This window comes from Palaemon carinicauda, chromosome 11, assembly GCF_036898095.1.
Source record: "Palaemon carinicauda isolate YSFRI2023 chromosome 11, ASM3689809v2, whole genome shotgun sequence".
Classification (NCBI taxonomy): Eukaryota; Metazoa; Arthropoda; class Malacostraca; order Decapoda; family Palaemonidae; genus Palaemon; species Palaemon carinicauda.
In genome coordinates this window covers 57,290,332-57,315,331 of record NC_090735.1, presented here as the reverse complement: position 1 = coordinate 57,315,331, position 25,000 = coordinate 57,290,332, and the positions used below count along the sequence as shown (strand labels likewise).

The 25,000-nt window shown below is 36.7% G+C and overlaps 1 protein-coding gene across 1 annotated transcript in view; it reads right to left on the bottom strand.

Annotated features, from left to right (window-relative positions):
• The window catches only part of LOC137650025 (insulin-like growth factor 1 receptor), a 365,519-nt gene that overhangs the window by 25,616 nt on the left and 314,903 nt on the right, over nt 1-25,000 (bottom strand). The window contains exons 2-6 of the mRNA XM_068383040.1: nt 4,322-4,963; nt 2,201-2,355; nt 884-1,075; nt 284-418; nt 1-23 (exon numbers count right to left, since the gene is read on the bottom strand). The exon at nt 1-23 is cut by the window's left edge and continues 65 nt beyond it. Of these exons, the coding sequence (XP_068239141.1) occupies nt 1-23; nt 284-418; nt 884-1,075; nt 2,201-2,355; nt 4,322-4,589 (773 nt within the window). The 5' untranslated portion in view covers nt 4,590-4,963. The remainder of the gene's footprint in view (nt 24-283; nt 419-883; nt 1,076-2,200; nt 2,356-4,321; nt 4,964-25,000) is intronic.

Here is a 25,000-nt window from a genome sequence, read left to right as displayed (position 1 = left end):
TTACAAATTATCTCATTGTTATTCTGCAAAGAAATAAATGACAAATTACATTAGAAGAATAAAACAAAATCACATGACAATGTAATGGAAAAAACAAATACTGTTCGTTCCTCTAAAATGGGCTACAGTAAATAGCTTTTATTCTATGTTTTTCTGTCTCAAATTATGGACTGAATCAAATAATTAAGCTAGTTTATTTGGTTATTACCCAATTGTCCGTACACGAACGTACTAAAAAACATAATCACAGAATTCAATTAACAAATTCCTTTCATAACCTGACTTTAAAAACATTTTCTGTGATTTCTCTCTCTGTGATGGCAGACCAGTCGATCGTATCAACGTTGCACAAATTGTAGTTCTCTTGAATTCGGACGCTGCCTCTCATGATGCTCGTTAGGCTTTGTAGGCCTACAGTCTGAAAAATGGCAGAAGGGAAGATGAAATATCCCATCGATATTTATTTTAAGTGTAATTTCTTTATATATTTATATGTAACATAAAAAACTATCGTTAAGTCACTTTATATCCAAGGTGGACAATCTACGAAGTTGGAAGACCCAGACCTACATAGCTGAGGACTATGGAGCGTGAAGTAGGAGACGATGAATGGAGGAATATAGATTTAAAAGCTCAAGATAGAGACGACTGGCGAAATCTAACCGAGGCCCTTTGCGTTAATAGGCATAGGAGATGATGATAATGACAGTAATAATGATAATGAGAATATAATGATGATAATTATAACAATGATATTGATGAGAAAAGGTAAAAGGTAGAACTCTTAACAGAAAGAAACTGATTTTGTTAGATGTAAAGAAAGATACTGAGAGAGAGAGAGAGAGAGAGAGAGAGAGAGAGAGAGAGAGAGAGAGAGACCCACCTCCAGCTGCATTGCGTAATAGATGACAAGGGCGTAATCATTCTGCAACGTCATTCCTCGAATGACAGCTAGATTTGGGAAAAGCTGCCCAAGAGAACGAAGTCCGTGTACCCGGAATACGAGCAGGAATCCGGTTATCTGCACCAACTCCGGAAACGAATACCTTTCCCATTCGGCCGAGATGTCTTCGTCCTGATTAGAGAAATTATAAATGTATTCAAATGATATATCAGAATTGGTTGAATCATAAATGCTGTTTAGATATGGTTGGAATTTATCCCCGGTTCAAAGGTTAAATGTATAGTCCTGGTTACTGTGGGGCCCGCTAAATTCCAAGCAAGTGTATGCAAATATGATAGACTTAAGTATGCTACGGCCTTATGACAATTTGTGTATGTTACACCCGCATTAAAATTTGTGTAAGTTACACCCGAATTACAATATGTGCAAGTTACACCCGAATCACAATATGTGTGTTACACCAGAATTACAATTTGTGCAAGTTACAACCGAATTACAACTTGTGTAAGTTACACCCGAAATGAAATTTGTGCAAGTTACATCCGAATTACAATTACTGTATGCTTCCCCCTAATTACCATTTGCTTAAACTACCCCTTTAATACAAAGATTCCAGTAGTTAAACACAAAACTCCTTAGCTAAAGTCTTACTTGGAGCAGTTAAAACCACCTAGCGATATCCTCCTAAGACAATTGGCAACTATGATTTAACTTAACATATATAAAATATATAAATTCCATCTACTCTATGCGAGTTTAAATACCTTTCCATTATATTAATTTATCATTCTTTGCACAAAATAATATAAAATAGTTTCTTTGGACATAACTATCCATCCTCTGGGTAGGCAAGTTAACATTTCTTTGGTGGGTAAATATGCATTCCTTAGGCAGGTAAGTGAGCATTGCCTTGGGCAAGTAAGCATTTCTTTGAGCTAGTGAACATTGCCTTAGCTAACTAAATGAACATTCATTGAACAAGATAAGATTTTCTTTGGTTACTGGGCATGAAATAGTTCACTAACCGAATAATGGATAGTCTGTATTGGAAATCGTAGCTGACATGGAAATTAATCAAAATAAACATTCTTAAGGGACTAGAAATATTCCAGTCTTTCAAAATATGGCGCATTTCGCCTGGAAAGCAACAACCAAAAATGAATGAATAGGCATGACAAAAACTGCTATTGATTAGATATATCCAATGGGCTAGGTTATGTAGACTAAAGGAGTTTCGTAATCAAAATAAAAGTAATCTTTGAAAAATAAAAATAACTATGCAGAAAAAATACTCACACTTTCTATGAGCACAATTTGTAAATTTCCTTCGATGACGGAGCACCCTCGAAGTTTCCTGAGCTGAGACACGCTGTTTACAATGCGTCTGCTGCCACATATGGTGAAGTTTCGCTTGGGGACCGTTAAATCTAATTGTTTCCCATCAAAGTTTACTGTGGTCAATGGAAGTCGGGAGAGATCAATATCAAATCTACAGGCAAATCCATTAATTTCTGTTATATTGTTAAAAAAACTAAAAATTATTGATTCTACATGTAGAGCCATTGAGTTCATCTAGATTAGATTGTCACACTTTCATAGCAAACTTACTGAATCAGAAAATCACGTCATTTAATTTATCATGAATTTCTAATGTTTATTTTGATGAACTTAATAGAACAAAGAAAATTAGATCCTATGATACTATACTTATAACCAGTTCGTTGAACTTACTTGCAAAGCTATATTTCTTAAAAGTCAAGTATTAAACTTTCAAGAGACAAGAATTGCGTTGAAGCAGAGAAAATTAGAATAACTATAGCTTGGTCAATATGCAAATATCGTGAATAAATGACTTCGTTTTCAAATAAGAAATTGCTTATCAATGAAAATTTAAATCCTCAATCATTGAAAATCACTTAGTACTTTAGTGGGACAAGTCTTATTTTGTAAAGTCTAAATGGCGCCATCGCATCACTAACAAATCTTCCACCATTTATAAATATATTTCTGGTAATATAGCGCTAAATTTTCTTAGCTTATGCCAAGTCGAAGGACAATAACACACACAAAATAGAGAAAATTCTACTCAAATCTTTTCGGGGTCTTTTCGAGTACAGTGGCAAAGATTTAAATTTTTTATTAGTTAAACAGTAGGCCTACCCGGTAAAAGGGAAATACTAAGGAAATAACTGTCAGGAAAAGTAATGCAATATAAGAATGGTTTTAGGTTACTTCAGTGTCTAGGTGGTATCAATTTCATATATAACCCGTTGTTTAGCTTTGAAATTATTCATCAGCGGTTAATAAACTTTGTTAGTGCAAGTTTTCGGTGATGAGTTCCCTCAGTGAGTTTGGATCTTTACTCACTTTAGTCTTTAATCGTCTGTTGTTCTCGTTTGTTTGTTTTTAGATTGTGACCGGTTACAGATATCATTTGCGGTATTTTTCATATGAATAGAACTGTAACTGTAAAGTGGATATAATCAAAGCTTCTCACAATAAAGTAGAATTATCTCATTTAGTAGTTGTGAATATTTCAACTGATAGTCGAAATAATGATTTTACGATGTTTGCCCATAACTTTTATTTATAGAAACTCAAAAGGAAAACTAACGCCAAGAAGTTGTTGTTGTGTGTCATCTCTCTAGAGTCTAGATAACCACTCTTATTATTCAATATAGAGTGGGTAGCAATCACTTGCTATAATCGACCTCCTGCTTTAACATGGTTAGAATCGTAGGGTGCTTTAAAGACAAAATATTTGCAGGGTCCGGTACCTGTATATTATTGTTGAACAGATTGTACAGACTCTCCTGATATTAGAACAATTTAGAATTATATAAAGTAAAATCAAAAGATATTTCAGCAAGCCTTGAATCTTAGTAAATCTATATCCAGAAAATGTCGTAGTTATTAACTCTATAATCGATTACATTTATACTGAAAAACTCTGTGATGATAATTTTATAGAGAGAGAGAGAGAGAGAGAGAGAGAGAGAGAGAGAGAGAGAGAGAGAATAGTCCATTCCTATATGCAGTAACTTACAATTTTCCCTTCTTTTAATGATATATATACAATAACCTATTCTCATCTATAGTACTCTTCTTTTAATTTCCCAATCTTTAATTACAAACACCGGATCTGATATTAAAGTTTTACTTCAACCTACTTTGGCTGCACCAGTTTTCAGGCCATGGTAAAAAAAAAAAAGATGCGAATACAACTATCAATTCTCTCTCCTATTTCAAATTCTCACTCCTATTTCATAGTCTTACACATATCCTATCACCTCACTTAACGGGCTGCCCAACGGGAAGAGCCCGTGTGCCAGCGTATATAGCCAGGCTACAATCTTAATCAACAATAATATGATATTTATACATTTATACACCTTTTCACGCCCACCCACCGCTTACCTTGTCTACCAGTCAGCGTGTCAGATATACCGGGAAAATCCAAATCCGAGGTCTGCATTATGCCATCAACGCCTGATATAAGCACAGCAAACAGAAGAATCCATTTCCATTTGGCGTAGAATTCTATAATTTGCAATGGACCAGTTAAAGGGGAGTTCCTTGGAGGAGTTCTTGGATAATTAAAACAATTTTCTTTTACTAAAATCTGGATGTTTCTCAATGTGTCATTTTCATTTCTCCAAATAGTCTCTAATGTCTTGCTGGTCATCTCTCGAGATAGCAGTTTTGTGTCAAAATACCTTGATTATAGTTTTGAAATTAAGTAGAATCTAGTTTAAGGCTTCAAGATATTCATATTCCGGTTTCCAAATCTTTAGAAGAAATATTGAAAGGCACTGGTAGACTTATAACCGACCAATATCCCTCTCTGGTAATTTTGCCGTTTAGGTAAGAAAAGGAAATTATGATGCTTTGGAGATATAATTTAAGGGTAGCACATAAGGTTTTCTAAAGGCTAGTTATAACCCCTTATCGACAGTTGGTTAAGGTAACAAGCTTATTATAAGATTATCTGCCAGGCATTACGCCGTGGCAGAAAGACTGTCTTACACTTGGAATATCAAACTTCTCCAAAAGTGGCACCTGAAAAGAAAGACAAATCGTGAGTAAATAACCTCAGATTAAATCCTAATTGTGGTTTAATTTACTACTAAGTCCTAAATATTTACTCCGTTGCCTATAACCAAAAGTGAAGTAAATAATCATCTCTTGGGCAGCAAGTACAGTTGGACACAGGAATTCCTGGTGCACCTCATTCTGAGGAAATGCATCCTGCCACACCTTTATTGCGTGTCGAGTAACCAAACAGATACTAGGGAGAAGGTGGGACCTTGTGCACTTTCTTAGAGCCAAGTGTCCCAGGAATTCGTGTCCAACTGTACATAATCCCCCAGTTCGCTTAGCAAACACCAAAGCATTTAAACTGATCTACTCATATCACTACATATGTTAGTACGAAGAACCATGTAAAAAAAATCACGGCCTCCAGGAAGAGAGAGAGAGAGAGAGAGAGAGAGAGAGAGAGAGAGAGAGAGAGAGAGAGAGAGTTTAAATTTGAAAAAAAAATGCTTAATCTGATACACAAATATATGGATGCCACAATCTGCGTCCAAGACAATACTTTCCCTCCTCCACCCGGCCACGTCCCTCACTTCTTTTGGACTAGCCTTAATTCATATCCATTTATTAATTTCTTGCAGAGAAGAGAGAGAGAGAGAGAGAGAGAGAGAGAGAGAGAGAGAGAGAGAATATTCTGTACCACAGGGCAGGGGAAGAATAGGAAAGGGGGAGGGGGTAATGGAAAGGGACGGCAGGGGAACGGGTAGGGTAGTTCCTTCTTTTATTCAGTTGGAATTTCCCGAGATGGTGCCTAAGCTGATGATTAACGAGGCGAAACCTTCAAAACAACTCTCTTTCCTCTGACGCTTCGTCTTGCTATAGTATAGCTAAAGTAATACAGAGAGAGAGAGAGAGAGAGAGAGAGAGAGAGAGAGAGAGAGAGAGAGAGAAATATGGGATCGTAGTTTTTTTCTGGTTCATGCATATCTTGGTATGAGTATAGGACAGTTATGAGTAAATAAAATTTATCTTAAATAACAAAAGGTTCTTACTAATTAAACTAGCATAAATTCTCTCCATCTTCAAACATACCTGCCTAATCTAAACATATCCCTCTGTAGTCCAATTTAAAAGTTTTAAAGGTCACTCATGAATGGCAGAGGCAAGGACGGTGACATTTCCCTATCAAGCAGGACAATGTCCCGATACTAATCATATCAATACATATGATCAGCCCCTGAGCCCCCTCTTCATCCAAGCTAGGACCAAGGAGGACCAGCCAATGGCTGCTGATGACTCGGCAGATAGACTTAAGGCTCCCTCAAACCCCAGATCCTTAGCTCACAAGGATGGTGAGGTTTGAGCGACCTGAGGAACTAACCTTGTTTAAGCGGGAGACTAACCCCAGTATGGCAATCACCAGGCAAGGACGCTACCACCAGGCCACCACAACCCTAAATAAAAGAGCAAATAACTTGATAGTCATCAATACCACCATTTTTTTTTCTGTCGAACCCTAATGATAAAAAACCACTTAGGCTTATTGCTGCCTTCAGGTCTATGGGAGACCGACCATCGTGCCAGACGGTCCTTAGTTATTGATATGTTTGTATGGCAACAGGATGTAGAAGCGGGAATACCTATGATCGATGGAATTGCTACACATTTTTACCTTCGTTGGGATCTTGTTATTCGTTAGTGGTGTGGGAATGATAACGCTGTCAACACAGGTTAAGGATAATTTTTTTTTCTTTTCTTAAGGTCAAAATTGTTTTAGACTTGGTCAAAGTAACAGAGGTGTAAGTTCCTGACCTAATTCTCACCACTGTAGATGACTCGTCATTTTAACGCAAATCTGTATTTATCATGAACTTAATGCGGTCTTATAATTTACCTGATTTACTGTTTTATATCAAAGGCGCTACATCTAAGTGATTGGAAATTCGTGATTGGTGGAAGCAAGTTCAGCACGAGAGTTCAACTATCAATCTGGTCCTTGAACCTTTAAAATTTAGAATTCATATCATTAAACTTTGTACAAAGATGAACAACATAGCCAATTGAACAGCCCCAAATTTATAGTAAATAGAGATTTGATGGGAAATGAAGAGGAATTTCTCTACAAAGAAATATTTCTCTTCCATTATTATCTTTATTTCAGGTACTAACTTTTTAAACCTTTCAAATTAGAATTTGAGTGTTTATCAACTGTGAATATACCCATCGTGCTTTAGCAGTGCAAGTTCACACACTACTGATGAGAGTATAACCTTTCCCTCTGTCGTCTCCTGAAAGTATTTACCATTTTGTCTTTTATATCGAAAAGGAAAGGAGTTATACAATGACATATTTCATGTGGTAACGGTAGACTAGGAGTAACTTAAGCTACCTATGTCTTTTGATTAACTAGAAAACTGATGGTTCAATTCTAATAAGGTTTTTATTCCCAATTTCCTCTAAAGGGTTCAATTCTATAAAGGTTTTGATTCCCAATTTCCTCTAATTGGTTCACTTCTGAAATGATTTTGAATCCCGATTTCCTCTAATTAGTTCACTTCTATAAGAATTTTGGTTCCCGATTTCCTCTAATTAGTTCACTTCTATAAAGGTTTTGATTCCCGATTTCCTCTAATTGGTTCACTTCTGTAAGGTTTTGATTCCCGATTTCCTCCAATTGATTCACTTCTGTAAAGATTTTGATTCCGATTTCCTCTTATAAACAAACTGTACACTGCATGTAACATAGTTGCTAGTCATCTTGTGCAACTCTTAAACTAATGAATCATCCAGGATCAAGAATCTGGGTTTCTAAATGTTCCCACAAAACCAGTGTTGACTAATGCAATATCAGGTAATATGAAATTATTTCCTCGGCATAATGCAAAAGCTGTACGTATAATATGGGGTTATTACTGAACATTCTAATAAGATGCCTCGATTTAATCAAGTTTGCAAATGTTGCCAGCAGGGCTATTGTTAGTCAAATTAATTACACAAGATCCCTTGCCCTTTATGCGTGGTTACTTGTATTACCAATGGAAAACGATCGATACTCCTAATGACAAATAACAAACAACACTATGCAATTTGTATGTTTTGTGATAATTCCAATTAAGAATAAGCACCTTTCACATATTGTTTGTAAATGTTTCTATAGAGTACCGAACTTTGAACAGCACTAGTCAAACATAATGAGGATAGGTAAACAAAATTAAATACAAAATAAATGACAAAGACAATTCCAGCAAAAAAAAAAAAAAAAAAAAAAAAAAAAAAGGATGTTATTCTGAGGTTTGGTTTTCCGAAGTTCAACAGACTCCAGTACACAACTAGAAAAATTGTACTATGATTCGGGTGCAGAAGTGAAACTTCCAGAAAACTGTGGTATTATGCATAATGTTAGTAAGATTGAAAGAATTAATTGCAAATTAGTACTACGTGGTGAATGACTTGGTCTTAGAAGATCTAAATTCATATTTTTAGCGAGTAGGGGAAATTAAAAAGAAAGAAAAAAAAAACTCAGAATTATGAAAAAATATAACAGAATTTTCATTAGTTATTTGAACATCTGCTGAAAGAAGTTGCTAGTAGTATCTTTATCATCTCAATTACCAGCAATAAACCTGTTTTCTAGTACGTAAATTGCAAATGTCCCCATGGGACTCAAAGAGTGCAATAGCAAAATGTCTCCAATGGCACAATTGACTAGAATATGGGTTAAGTATTTCCAATCAGACTATGAGTAGGATGTTGTTGTTATACGTCCCACTGGGATAATTTAACAAAATATTTGCGGAATGCCCTCAGTGGGACGATTGACTAAAATTTGGTTGCCAGATGCCTCCATTAGGGCTACTGACTAAATATAAATATGCGATTGGGTAATGTCCCTTAAAGGTTTATAGGCTACTCATGAATGGCAGAGGAAAGGGACAGTGACACCACCCTATCAAGCAGGAAAATGCCTTAGTGACGGACCATATATGATCAGCGCCCAAGACCCTCTCCACCCAAACTAGGACCAAGGAAGGCCAGGCAATGGCTGCTGATGACTCAGCAGATAGACCTATAGGTTCCCCCAACCCCCTTCTCCTTAGCTCACAAGGATGGTAAGGTTGCAGCGACCAAAGAAACTAACAAGTTTGAGCGGGACTCGAAACCCAGTCTGGCGTTCACGAGTCAGGGACATAGCTAATTCCCCCAATGGGGCTATTGATGCCTAATCTAACTAATTAGAACAGTATTACGGTTTTAAAAGTTTAAAGCCACTATAAATGCCTGAGGAAAGTAACAGTGACAATGCCCTAGCTAGCAGGACAATGCCTTAGAGAATGACATTTATCTATATAATCAGCACCCTAGGATCCTCTCCACCCAAGCTAGGAACAGGGAGGGCCAGGCAATGGCTGCCAATGACTCGGCGGGTAGACTTACAGGCTATGTCAAACCCTCATCCTTAGCTCACAAGGATGATAAGGTTATAGACGCTACAAAAAATTATCAAACTTAAGCGGGACTAACCCCAGTCCGGCGATCGCCAATCAGGGACGTTTCCAATAGACCACCGCAAAATCCTATAGGGAGACACAAACTTGGCAGAAATACATAAATTCGACATCTTTGTAGGAAAATTAAATCTCTGATTAATCTGATCCAAACATGAAATGACGCAACATTATTTCGCACAAGCATAAAGTCACCAATATTAATAATCTCTCGGAGGAAGAAAGATGTATCCGACACTTTTAAGCATGAAGTTCGTAAACACGCCAGCCCATATTTTCCTGTCTAGATGGAATTATGCGCAAAAATACTTTTCAGATTTGGGGTAAAATGATAAAATAACAAAATAAAGATTCGTCTCCCTGTCAAGCTCTTCCGGCGAAATCTACCGTCCAAAGAGGAGATGGTAAACAACTCTATTAGCGATATGATTATCCCATTGTGAAATCACCTCAGTTTGTTTGTCGGCATCAAGTGATAAATGATGGGAGCCAGTTCTCTTAAGTTATACTCGTCCTCCCAACCCCAACCCCTACACCACCCTCCTACACACTGCCCAAGCACGGCTCTCCTTCCTTCTTTGGGTAAATCTTTCACTTATTTTCTCAAGTCCTTTTTTACTTGATTTGTCTTCCATTGGCTTTGTGGGGTTCATATCCGTTAACTTGAAAAAAAGCTTAAGATTAAGGCTAGCAGTAATCCATCAAAAGGGAAAATTTTTCATTTCTTTGTGAAAATGTAATTAAAATGTTCTTTAATAAAATAAATCGATTGCATCATGACAAAGTAACAAAATATCTGAAGAAAGAAAAAGAATCTTATTTGAGATACCAAGCAAGAAAGTAATCATCCGATGTTTTGCAACTCTTATTAATGTATACAACAGACACAAATGCAGCCGTTTCTGGTCCAATGAAGGACGGAGGCCTCAGACATATCAATTTATGTATAGGGTTTGGCCTGTTTTAATCACCATGCTGGGCAGTGTGGATTAGTGACGGTGGGAGGTTTTTGTTTGATCTATAACAGAAAACCAACATAGTATGGGTGGCCCCGACTAGTACAGCTAAAGTTATCACTGCAATACGCAAACACTTTCACCAAGTTAAGGTATCCCCACTAGACCAATAAACGAGACTTCGAGGTACGAGCTCAAATTCAACGTATCAAATCCGGAGGGAAAAAAGATATACTCAGTCAAAGCCTTCTGTCAGCTTATTTTTTCTCCCAGAAGAGATTCCCAATAAGTTCCTGCATGAGAAATGTAGTGAAATTTATTGTTATTGTTTTACGTTACTCTCAAAGATCGAGTATATGCCGACGTTAAGAGAAATATAGTCCTTAAAATGGATGGGTACTGTAGGCAAAAACCGTAAGTGGGTGCAGTAAGACGCTAGAAAGTGGAAATGTTAGTAAGTGGGTGCAGAAATAAGCAAGAAAGTGGGAATGTTAGTAAGTAGGTGCAAATGGTTATGTTGGTAAATGGGTCCAGGAAGATTCTAGAAAGTGGTTATGTTAGTAAGCGGGTGCAGAAAGACTAAAAAGTGGAAATGTTAGTAAGTGAATGCAGAAATACGCTAGAACATGGGAATGTTAGCAAATGGGTGCAGAAAGATGCTAATAAGTGGGAATGTTAGTGTGTGCAGAAGGATGCTAAAAAGTGGGAATGTTAGTAAGTGGGTGGATTAAGACGCTAGAAAGTGGGAATGTTAGTGAGTGGGTGCACCAAGACGCTAGAAAGTGGGAATGTTAGTGAGTGGGTGCACCAAGACGCTAGAAAGTGGGAATGTTAGTGAGTGGGTGCACAAAGACACTAGAAAGTGGGAATGTTAGTGAGTGGGTGCATAAAGACTCTAGAAAGTGGGAATGTTAGTGAGTGGGTGCATAAAGACTCTAGAAAGTGGGAATGTTAGTGAGTGGGTGCACAATGACGCTAAAAAGTGGGAATGTTAGTGAGTGGGTGCACAAAAACGCTAAAAAGTGGGAATGTTAGTGCGTGGGTGCACAAAGACGCTAAAAAGTGGGAATGTTAGTGAGTGGGTGCACAATGACGCTAAAAAGTGGGAATGTTAGTGAGTGGGTGCACAAACACGCTAAAAAGTGGGAATGTTAGTGAGTGGGTGCACAAAGACGCTAAAAAGTGGGAATGTTAGTGAGTGGGTGCACAAAGACGCTAAAAAGGGGGAATGTTAGTAAGTGGGTGCACAAAGACGCTAAAAAGGAGGAATGTTAGTAAGTGGGTGCAGAAAGATGCTAGAAAGTGGGAATGTTAGTAATTGGGTAAAGTGAGAAGCCAGGAAGTGGGAATGTTAGTAATTGGGTGCAGTGAGACGCTAGGAAGTGCAATGTTAGTAATTGGGTGCAGTGAGACGCTAGGAAGTGCAATGTTAGTAATTGAGTGCAGTGAGACGCTAGGAAGTAGGAATGTTAGTAATTGAGTGCAGTGAGATGCTTGGACGTGGAAATGTAAGTGGGTGCAAAAAGATGCTAGAAAGTGGGACTATTAATAAGGGGTGCATTAAGATGCTATGAAGTGGGAATGTTAGGAAGAGGGTGCAGAAAGACGCTAGGAAGGAGGAATGTTAGTAAGTGGGTGCAGGAAGACGCTAGGAATTCGGAACGTTAGTAAGTGGGTGCAGGAAGACGCTAGGAAGTGGGAATGATAGTAAGTGGGTGCAAAAAGATGCTAGGAAGTGAGAATGTTAGTAAGTGAGTGCCGAAAGACGCTAGAAAGTGGGAATGTTAGTAAGTGGGTGCAGAAAGACACTGGAAACTGGGAAAGTTATTAAGTGGGTGCAGAAAGATGCTAGGAGGTGGGATGTTAGTTATTGGCTGCAGGAAGACGCTAGAAAGAGGGAATGTTAGTAATTAGGTGCAGGAAGACTCTCGAAAGTGAGAATGTTAGTAAGTGGGTGCTGAGAGATGCAAGATAGTTTGAATGTTAGTAAGTTGGTGCAGGAAGGTGCTATAAAAGGGAATGAGTCGGCGTAGAAAGACGCTAAGAATTGGTAATGCTAGTAATTGGGTGCAGGAAGATACTAGAAAGTGGGAATGTTAGTAAGTAGGAGGAGAAAGACGCTAGGAAGTGGGAATGTTAGTAAGTGGGTGCAGGAAGATGCTACAAAGGGCGGATGCTGGTAAGTGGGTGCAGAAAGATGCTAGAAAGCTGGAATGTTAGTAAGTGGTCGCAGGATAATACTAGGAAGTGGGAATGCTAGTAAGTGGGTGCAGGGTAGCGTTAGGAAGTGTAAATGTTGACAGGTTTGTGCAGGAAGATGCTAGAAAGTGGGAATGTTAATATATGGGAGCAGAGAGATGCATGCAAGATAGTTGGAATGTTAGTTAAGTTGGTGCAGGAAGATGCTAGAAGGGGGAATGTTAATAAGTGGATGGAGAGACTCTATAGGAATTGGGAATGTTAGTAAGTTAGTGCAAGAAAACGCTAGGAATTGGGAATGTTAGTAAGCGAGTTCAAGAAGATGCTTGGAAGTGGGAATGTTAGTAAGTGGGCGCAGGAAGACGATAAGAAGTGAGAATGTTAGTAAGTGGGTGCAGGAAGATGCTAGAGTGGGAGTGCTAGTAAGTGGGTGCAGGAAGTCGCTAGAAAGTGAGGATGTTAGTAAGTAGGTGCAAAATGACACTAGGAAGTGGGAATGTTAGTAAGTGGGTTCAGGAAGACTATAGGAAATGGGAATGCTAGTAAGTGGGTGCAAGAAGACGCTGAAATGTGAGAATGTTAACAAGTGGGTGAAGGAAGACGCTAGAACGTTGGGATGTTAGTAAGTGGGTGCAGGAAGACGCTAGGAAGCGAGAATGTTAGTAATTGAGTGCAGGAAGGTGTTCAAAAGTGAGAATGTTAACGAGTCCGTGCAGGAAGACGCTAGGAAATTGGAATGTTAGCAAGTGGTCACAGGAAGACGCTAGGAATTGAGAATCTCAGTAAGTGGGAGCAGGACGATACTAGGAAGTGGGAATCTTAATAAGTGGGTGCAAGAGACGCTAGAAAGTGGGGATGTTAGTAATTAGGTGCACGAAGATTCTAGGAAGTGGGAATGCTAGTAAGTGGGTGAAGGAAGATGCTAAAAATTGAGAATGTCAACAAGTGGGTGCAGAAAAACGCTAGAAAGCGGGGATGTTAGTAAGTGGGTTCAGGAAGATGGTAGGAAGTGGGAATGCTAATAAGTGGGTGCAGGAAGACGTTAAAAAGTGAGAATGTTATCAAGTGAGGTGGAAGACACTAGAAAGTGTAGATGTCAGTAAGTGGGTGCAGAAAGACGCTAAGAAGTGGGAAAGTTAGTAAGTGGGTGCAGGAAGATGCTAAGAAAGGAGAATGCTAGTAAGTGGGTGCAGGAAGACTCTAGAATGTGGGAATGCTAGTAAGTGGGTGTAGGAAGCCGCTAGCAAGTGGGAATGTTAGTAAGTGGGCGCAGGAAAACGCTAGGAAGTGAGAATGTTAGTAAGTGGGCGCAGGAAGACGCTATGAAGTGGGAATGCTAGTAAGTGGGTGCAGAAAGAAGCTAAAAACTGAGAATATCAACAAGCGGGTTCAGGAAGACGCTAGAAATTGGGTGCAAGAAGATGATAAGAAGTGGGAATGTTAGTGAGTGAGTGCAGGAAGCCGCTAGAAAGTTGAAATGTTAGTAAGTGAGTGCGGGAAGACTAAGGAAGGTGGGAATTTTAGTAAGTAGGAGCAGGAAGACTATAGGAAGTAGGAATTTTAGTAATTCAGTGCAGGAAGATTATAGGAAGTGGGAATGTTAGTAAGTGGGTGCAGAAAGACGCTAGAAAATGGGGATATTAGTAAATGGGTGCAGGAAGACGCTAGCAAATGGGGATGTTAGTAAGTGTGGATGTTATTAAGTGAGTGCAGGAAGACGCTAGAAAGTGAGGATGTTAGAAAGTGAGGATGTTAGAAAGTGGGGATATTAGTAAGTGGGTGCATGAAGACGCTAGAAAGTAGGGATGTTAGTAAGTGGGTGCATGCAGACGCTAGAAAGTGGGGATGTTAGTAAGTGGGTGCAGGAAGACGGTAGAAAGTGGGGATGTTAGTAAGTGGGTGCAGGAAGACGCTAGAAAGTGGGGATGTTAGTAAGTGGGTGCAGGAAGACGCTAGAAAGTGGGGATGTTAGTAAGTGGGTGCAGGAAGACGCTAGAAAGTGGGGATGTTAGTAAGTGGGTGCAGGAAGACGCTAGAAAGTGGGGATGTAATTAAGTAGGTGCAGGAAGACGCTAGAACGTGGGAGTAGCGAGACACTAGAAAGTGGATCCAGTATGATACAAGAAAGTGGTTGCTATAAGAATCTAGAAAGTATGAGCTGGCAAGGATTGAAGGAATGCTGCCTAGATCCTCGTTCAACTCCAATGTGGTTCTAAGAGTAGCACAGACGGCAATATCCCACTACTATACTCTTTTGTAACGTACTTTTATTTACCAATACCGAAAAATTCCTTTCGTGCTATACAACAAAAAGGCGATTCCTGTAAGCCTTACAAATAAAAAAGAAATAGTTGGCCATAACGCAAGAGGTTTGTAAAGTTTCTAGCTGCTAGTGACAATCATGACCTGATTTGAATCAATGTAAGAGTGTATCTAGCGGCACTCTGGATATTTCCTCTCATGAATCCCGGAGATTTATTCATTCATGTATATATGGATCATTCAAACATTGTTTCAGGTACTATTTATGAAAAAAAGAGCTATCACACAAAATTACTTCATGAATATAACAGCCCTTTGAAAGATGTATAGTGATTAGAAACTTCATATCGCAAAACGACAGTAAATTCTCAATTCGACTTTATCTTCCCATCACCGAATGGATCAGTCAGGTATTAAAATTAATTTAATCAATGTTCTACATCACTTCGGCTCACTAGTAAGTTCCAGCTTTACCTTTTTATTGTTAGCATATGGAAATTAATTTTTATAAGAACCAGTCCATAATAAACCGCCTTGCAATAAAGCTCTGTTAACAGTTTTATTTTCAATTTGAGAATTATTATCTAACGAGTTTTAGCGAGTGAAAAAAGGTGTTAATTGGATAGTGCGTTTTTGTTATATTTTTGCAGACATATATACATGCATAAATACATAAGACGAAGAATGTTTGAAAACGCACTATCCACACGTGGTTTTTTTACCAGAATATACTTGCATGCAAACTTATAAGATCCACATTACTACGTTCACCATTCATAATAACAGTGTTATCATTTAATTCTGAACATATGGAGGCGGCCGAGGTTTATACACCTATTAGAAATATAAAAATGAGAGATAGTTCAACAAAACACACTGAAATACATAATGCGTTGCTAAGCAGTCTCAGTCTCTCTTTCTCTCTCTCTCTCTCTCTCTCTCTCTCTCTCTCTCTCTCTCTCTCTCTCTCTCTCTCGATACGTACATGTATGCAAGACATGAAAAACCCCTCCTTTGATAAATTTACCTTCATAACTAACTCGGCCCTAATTAACTTTGCTCAACTTCCGCGTAAATTGAAAAGCAGCACCGACTGGATATCTCAATAATAAATCCATAATTGGATCTTGTGTACGGATGGATGACGTCAATAGGTGTTCGTAATGGGAAAATAAAGAATTAGAGAATAAGATCCTTTTGAAGCACAAGACACAACAAAGGTTTTTAACTGCATAATAAGAAAATTTACATTATTGTGTACAATAGCATATGGAGGATAAAAAGAATACATTACTTTCAACATTAGTAACAGTTTTTTTTAACTTTTAACCAAAAGTTTTATTTTCTTCGATTTATTACATCCATCCCTATTCTCTGATACGCTATATCACGAATGGAAAATGCTTCAATAAGTACCTACATTATTATTATTATTATTATTATTATTATTATTATTATTATTATTATTATTATTATTATTATTATTATTATTATTATTATTATTACTGTTGGAAAAGCAGGATGCTAAAGGTTCAGGGGCTTCAACAGGGAAAATAACCCAGTAAGGAAAGGAAACAAGGAAAAATAAAATATTTTAAGAAGAGCAACAACATTAAAATAAATATCTATGCAAAGTATAAAAACTTTATCAAAACAAGAGGAAGAGAAATAAGATAGAATAGTGCGCCCGAATGTACCTTCATTGCTAACTTCCAAATGGAGGATCTCTCTACTTCCCTCTTGTTTTCTGAAGTATATAATCTGCTCTATTCCAAGAAGCCTTACACCTTGAATATGACTACGGTGATTTGATAAGGGCTACTTTGTCGATCTCTCACTATTTGCGTTCAATAATGATAATATAAAACCATATTTAACAGAATAGAATGTTGGATTTTTTCATTCTATTTCATTAAATTATTACAATCATCATTGCCGTCACTTAAGATTAAGGATCCGTTAACACCAAGGACTGTTGAGCCAGATTCTTATGGACAGAATGCCAAGGAAGTAAAAATTACTAGTAAACGAAGGTATCTGGGCGTACATATGCCTCTTATACCTTAAAACAATGAAATTTAGAGAGAAGTGTTGATTTAAAAGCTCTAGATAGAGACAACTATAGAAATCTAACTGATGCCCTTTGCGTCAATAGGCGTAAGGAGGAGATGATGATTATGATATTTTAGGCCATATCACTTTGCAATGATCCGAGAAAGCATTCAGTGCCTAGGTGAAACTAGGTGTGAAACTCCGCAGATTACCCTCAAAAGGGAGAAGTAAAATAGAATGATTGAAAGGGCTGGTTGTGCGATTTTAAAAAGCTCTTTCAGTAATGCCTACAGTACACCATAAAGGTACTACGGTAGCGTTCACCATCCTGGCGCCGGCGGACTCTAATTTTCCAATGAGTTTTTTTAAGTTTATGCTTATCTGAGACACTCAGAAAGAAGGAAGAAAGAAAATGCATTATTGGAAATATATCTTCGCTTAGTGTTTATAGATTACTTAGACAGTAACTTATAGAATTAAAATCTATAAATGTAGCGACAAATATTCTGGTAAAGATGTACAAAAAACAACCAAGATTTCTTCGTACTGATTTTTATTTTTATTTTTGTCAGATACTGTGCGAGGTATCAGTTAGGCGATGACTGAGAGGCGAGGTGAATGCAATTAAAACTTTATTAAAACAGACATCGAGCTTAAATACCAGGACTTTCGAGAACGAATGTCGCGAAAATCAAAAAATTAAACGTGAGCTATCAGGTTTATGCACGTTGGTTTATTAACATTGCTGGGAAGAGCGAGTGATACGATAAAATGCCAAAACCGTTATAGTGTACGAGCGTGTATAAAACACGTGCGGTACAATACCAATCTTTTGGATTAAAAAAAAAAAAAAATTCTCTACAATCGTCAATTCTGAAACATAATTAAAATTAACCGTAGTGTAAACATATACAGTAGTATTAAATAAAATGAAAAAATATGAAATATGTTTACGTATAAATAAAAAAAAGATTTACTTGTCTATTGAGAATATCTTTACCTAATCCAATGTTAACCGCATTCTTGTAAGTATGCTCAAAACCATAATACCACGATCTTCTCCTTCAGCAAGAAAAAGTCACGGAATTAAATATTTAATCTCATGAAAGGATTTAATGGAAAATTTATGCGTATGCTAAACGAAACTAAAGCTATCTTTCCCAGATAACGTAACCTTACAAAATTTACAAAATCCTAATTAATGTTCAAAAACTTTTGAAAAACTAGCGTTATAACCAACATCTTAAAGTGCGTTATTCCCCTTTAGTACCGAATAATAATAACTGAGAATTATTGAAAAAGCACAAAATTAAGCTGGTTTTGTGAGAACAGTGAACTCAATCGTGTACCCGTCAAAAAGAAAAAAAAAATGTCTCTAATTTCAAACTGTCTGTCTGTCTCATTACACAATAGTCAGCTTATTTCTCGAAGTTCTCCCTCTGAAATTTTCAAAAACAATTTTTCAACCTTCAATTACGAATTTCTCTCTCTCCTCTCTCTCTCTCTCTCTCTCTCTCTCTCTCTCTCTCTCTCTCTCTCTCTCTCTCTCTCTCTATTGATGATAACACCACTCCTGAATAAAAGCGAACTATTTCAAGGTCTAATTATCCAGACGAAAATAAAGCACTCTATTCCAATTAAGTGTCTGAAGAAATTTTAAGGGGAGGGGGGGGGGGGCGTCTGGGCACATGATGAAACAGGTGGTGATAATGATATCTGGTCGATATGATAGATGAGAATTGTGTTCTAATCATCATAAAGCCGAATTGATAAATAGGTTCATTACTGGAAGACGCAGAAAATGGATGAAGCAAATGGTAAGCAGAATAATTTAGATTATGACCTTCTGTTATTAAGAATTGGAGAGGAAAACCTTACATTACATATACAGTAGGTAACTTATTTTTGAAATGAGCGTAATTGTCCATATAGTTGTATAAATACAAAACATTTCAAGAAAATTTTGCCCTTTTATGTATCACTGTTAATGAATTTCCTACGCAACTTTAAAGCGCATCAGTTATTCGTCTGGGGAAGGCTACTTTTAAACAAATGAAATCTGGTGAATAGGGCGAAGAAAACATTTGTAAACGTCTACGTCACTGATTACGATTGGAAGTATTTACGTAAACTAGAAGACAAGTTCCTTTTTAGGACTTGTGTAAACACGTAAACCATTTCTACCAAGATTTCAGCCGACGTGAAAACAAATACAGTAGAAGCGAGTAAAGAGAAGATTAAACTCTCTTGTTATGAAGAACGGATGCCCAAGATTATTTTTTCCTTTATTTTTTTTTTTTTCCCTGAAAGTTGTTTTGAGCGAAGTCGCATCACAAGCCCGTGTACAGTGCACCATGGCAACGGAAATCAGGTGGAGAGACAAGCTTTCCCGCCCACCCGTTAACGTTGTTTACTAGTTCCGCGATCCTTGGCTCTTGTCTCTATGAAAAGGGATGTCGCGATCCTTAGATAGCAATGAGGATTAAGGGGGCGCGGGGGGTGGGGGGTGGAAGGGGGGCAAATAGCGCAAAGCATTTCTGAAAGGAGGCCAGTCTTTTGCAAGCATGTCTTATTTCTCATGTCCGAACTGTCCTAACAAGTTTCAAAGGAGTCCTCAAATGCTTGACTGAATGATGTTGATAAATGGGTGGTGGCGGAGGTTTATAAAATTTTCTAAAAGGAAATAACCTCAGAATGTGATGGTTTAAGTGTTATCTTTTATTATTTATAAGGTACTGACGAATTAGAATTTATTTTAGAACAAGGCAATGTCAGGCGTTGGTAGACTATAGGTTTTTTATATTTTATACAGAAAAAAATATTTAGGCTGATATAAATAACCTACTTATGAACTATAAAAGCTACACGACAATATATGTGTACATTATATATATTTTATATACATATATATATATATATATATATATATATTATATATATATATATATATATATATATAGATAGATAGATAGATAGATAGATAGATAGATAGATAGATAGATAGATAGATAGAGAGAGAGAGAGAGAGAGAGAGAGAGAGAGAGAGAGAGAGAGAGAGAGAGAGAGAGAGAGAGAGAGAGAGAAGGGGGGGGGGGGGGGAGGGAGCCCGCAGTAGAGCGTAGACCTCCACCTCGGTATTAATTCCTAGACTTTGACCTTTGGTCTTTAACATTTATTAATTGGCGAGGATTTACATGCACTTAAATATGAATCAAGTATGAAGTCTTTGGGACAACGATGTTCAAACTCACGGCTGATTACATGAATTGGACATTTTGTTTGGCCGTGACCTAGACCTTTGACCTTGACCTTCCAAAGTATAATCATTTCCAGCTTTTTACATAACAGTTAAGCCCTGCTAGTTTCATTACTCTACGACTAAAATTGTGACCCAGAAAGCTGTTCACAAATAAATACACACACAAATTACAAACACACATACAGGGGCGAAAACATAACCTCCTTCCAACTTCGTTAGTGGAGGTAATTAGAATTTGAAGTGTGCGTACCAGCTGTTATTCTGTTGTTAAACCCAGAGAGAGAGAGAGAGAGAGAGAGAGAGAGAGAGAGAGAGAGAGAGAATTTTGATTGGCTCTTACACCACAATTTATCCTCCTAGGTTACCACATTGTGGTAAACAGCATTGGGTTGCAAATACACCTTGTTTATGAAAGAGAATAGGAAAAACCCAAAGCAGACTTATGAAGTTTGTTAAATACAAGATATTAAAACTTTTAACACAAGTTCCAAAGCCATGAAAGGTCAATATACCACCGGGGTCGAGAATAACCTTTCCCACAAGTCGTCAATGCGTCATTGGAATGAATGAATGATTTAAAGTTTTCAGGCATCCTGACATCTAAGGTCATTGACGCCGGTAACATTTAATTTATGTATACAAAAATAAGAAATGAAATAAAATAAAAAATTAAAGAGTATTCAATTAAAATCATAAAAATTGAATGTCATAAAAGTTAAATATTTTTCAGAAGACCTGCTTCTGAAAGAAATCTAAAAATGCCACTTGCATGGTAGGACACATCATTTCCAAGATTCTTGGCAAGGATGAACCTGCCATCCTCACCTCGATCCTCAAACAAATATCTATTCCGCAAGTTATAATTGGGGCATTCGGTCAACAAATGCCTTACTGTTAGAGGTACTAAACAGTTGTCACAATACGGTTGGTGTTGGCCCTTCAGCAGAAACTCATGTGTCAACCGAGTGTGACCAATAAGGAGACGACAAAGAGAAGTCTCCCATTTTCGCGTCATTGGAAAGGAGACTACAATATGCATTCTGGTAAAATAAGTTTCCGCGGTGACTATCTGATGCATCAGACTATATTATTATTATTACTATTCACTGTCTTTAGAGATGTTCACAGTCAATAGACTAGTGGTTTATATATGGGGTTCCGGGTTACATCCATCTTCCTTGGGAGTCCATTGCTTTCCTCACTATATGGGCTGTTTAAAGTAGCACGCTTTTCCGCACAAGTCCTGGGGCTATATCGGCTCCTACCTTCTCAAGATTCCTTTTCAATGGCTTTGTTATGGTCCCTAGTGCTCCTAAGATCATTGGCACTATTCGTCTACATCTCATAACCTCAATTCATCTCTTGGATCTTAGTACTTTTCTAGTTTTTTCTCTCCCCTTATCTTGAACTCTCGAGTCCCATGAAAATGCGATATCTATAAGCGATATCTTTTTTTTCGTTATCTTGTCGACCACAGTTACGTTTGGTCGATGTCCTTGTATCCCCCTGTCCGTCCCAAATAGTAGTTTAGCCGGATCATTTTCTTCCGCAGCTTGAGGTTGATGTTCATACCATTTAATGCTACATTGTATTTAATATTTTTAAAATTATTCCATGGAGAGCTTCAAAAGTCACTGTATCATGTCGTTTCTTATATTGATTCAGAGCAAGCGCTGAACACTTCACTGGCGATGTGGTTGATAGTTTCTTCTTTTGCCATGCTTTTCCTGCGCCATGCCGTGTTGTTAGTTCCGTCTATTGCTCGTTAAATATATCTTCTCCTAAAGCCTAATCTTGTGCTGCCATTATCATCTCAGCAGTTTCCTTCTTAAGTTCTCATCTTGTAGCCACTGCCATTTTTCCATACTGGCCAATTACAAGATGTGGTTAGTTAATTACATGGATGTGGTCAGTTGTTGAATAATCACTTGCTCTCTTGGTTGATTAACGTCTAGCTGACTTTCTATTTGGCCTTACATGAACTTTGTAAATATTGCATATATTACGGAAAGTAAACTTATTGGGCGGTAATATGTCACTTCTCTAGTGTCTCCCTTTTTTGCGAATTACTATTAGTATAGCTTTTCCTAGCTGTAGGTATAGAGTATTCTTTCAGACATTTTGTGAAAGTTGATTATATATATATATATATATATATATATACGCAAACAGTACATATAAGCAAATAAGTAAATAAATATTTGTGTGTGAATAGACAGGCTATATAACTATTAAATAAAAAATATAAAGAAATATATATATATATATATATATACGAATATATATATATATATATATATGTGTGTATATACTGTATATATACATACATATATTATATATATATATATATATGGACATACATACAATATATATATATATATATATATAACATATATATAATATATATAGTAAATATATATAATATATAAATATAAAATATATATATATATATATGATATATTATATATATGATATATGATATATATATATATATATATATACATAATATATATATATATATATATATATTTAATATATATATATATATATATATATATACATAAATATTTATATATATACAAATAAATAAATTTTAATAAACACAGTATATAAAAACATTACTAATTAAATAACGAATTTCAATAAATATATATACACAAGAATATATACATAATGTATGTGTATGTATATATATATACATACATATATATATATATATATATATATATAAACATATATAGTATGTGTATTTTGAACGGTTCTGTAAATATCATACAGTTATTTTCGTGGTTTAAGAAAATCCTTACCCGGACTGTATCTACTTTCCTTGTAATTCCATTATAAAATTCCAGTCCTTATATATATACGCATTAAATTTAAAAGGCTGACGAAAAAATTCAAGCAAAAAAAAAAATTATGCTGGAAATAAAATACAAAAATATCATGGTCTGATCTTCCGTCAATTTTTTTTTCCTTAAATATAATTTCCCCATGAATTTCTGATATAAAGTCTCATTAAGGTTTTTAAAATTATAATCTGGTTTAAAAATAAGTCTATTAGTATAATTCTAGAAGTCTTGAAAAAATTTATGTATTATTTGACAGATTAATGCAGGGATGAATAAAAAAGTACATTTTAAAGCTATTTTCATAATCCTGTAAAGATAAATATAAATGCTTCATGTATAAAAGCAGCAAATTCTCCACTGCTCGTAAAATATAAGGAGCCCGACTACAACTCTCATATCGTAATCTGTTATCCTGTTTTGCTGTGATTTTAATCCCGGTATTTTCCCCCCGCCGGGATATTTTAATTATGGCAGCCAGCAGAAAACTATATTAAAACGAACAGAAAACAAGGGGGAGACCGATAGAGACGATAATGATGAATGTCTATGACACGGGTGATGAAAAGGCATGTTATGATGACGGCCAAGACAATGGCTGTTTACATTCGCTAAGTTCCAATGCCTCTCCCGATCCCCAGGCCACCAAGGGGAGAGTCCTGGGGACCCTTTCTCAGGCCACCAGAGGAGCGTGGTGGGGAGTAGCTTTTTGGTTCCCCTAGCGTAACCAACCCAAGCATAACACCTTTGTTGAGGCTACAATAGCGCCATAAGGATCATGGTTTGCTGAAAGCGCGTTGCAAATTGTCGGCGAATTTGTAAAGACTTTCGAAACTTCGAGTTTATCATAAGAACTCCCAAGAAGCTAAGGAGGTTAATCTAGGTATTAACTAGTCAAAGCTGTATTACATTGATGAATGTGGATGTAGTTTTATCCAATCGCCATCATTATCCGCTAAGGCTTAAATATCTAAAGAATTAATAGTTACGGGATTATTTCATTGTTATATTTCAATTTATTTTCCTTCTTTTACTAGTGAAGCTGTTATTGTTGCTGATGGCTAAAATAATAAAATGAATAAAAGAAAATAATAAGAAATATGACAACATCGGAATGTAATCCTCAAAATAAAATCCTCGCTAATGACCTCGATATCTATTTCTCTAAGACCTGGTAAAACTCTCTTGTTAAGAATAGACCAAAGCTGTATGAAACATGTTGGAATAGCGGAATAAGCGTTGAGAGAGAGAGAGAGAGAGAGAGAGAGAGAGAGAGAGAGAGAGATTCAGGCTTTCTTGATCAAGTTTATTTTTGAAGGAAGGTGTGTGCATTGGGTGTAGGCAAGTTTGTCTTTTCCAGGTTTCTCCATAACTGATGGCACATTTTATCCTTATTATAATTACATCATCATCACGCCCTACGTCTATTGACGCAGAGGGCCTCTGTTAAATTTCGCAAGCCGTCTCTATCTTGAGCTTTTAAATCAATACTTCTCCATTCATCATCATCTACTTCACGTTTTATAGTCCACAGCCATGAAGGCCTTGGTCTTCCAACTCTTCTAGTGCCTTGTGGACATCTTAAATCATTAGATGGTACTTCGAACTTCTCCGGTTGTAAAATGATATGTAGAGTAATTTTGATTACCAGTCGAAGTAGCGATAGCAACCCCTTTTCCTGCAACTTTTCAATTTGAAACAAGTTTTTCATAAATGTAAATTCATAAAAGTCAATGTAAAAAAATTTTTTTCAATAAAATTTCGTATGCACGTCCTTTTTATTCAGTTAATTCCTTAGCAATAGATATGATCATCAAAGGAGTTTATACCGGTAAGTTAGCTTAATTTTTTTGTTAAATTTCTTCAAATGTTTTGCTGGATAGTTCATTACATCATTTGTCAGAGAGAGAGAGAGAGAGAGAGAGAGAGAGAGAGAGAGAGATCTGGAACGCTAAAACAATAAGTATCAAATTTTTAAATCT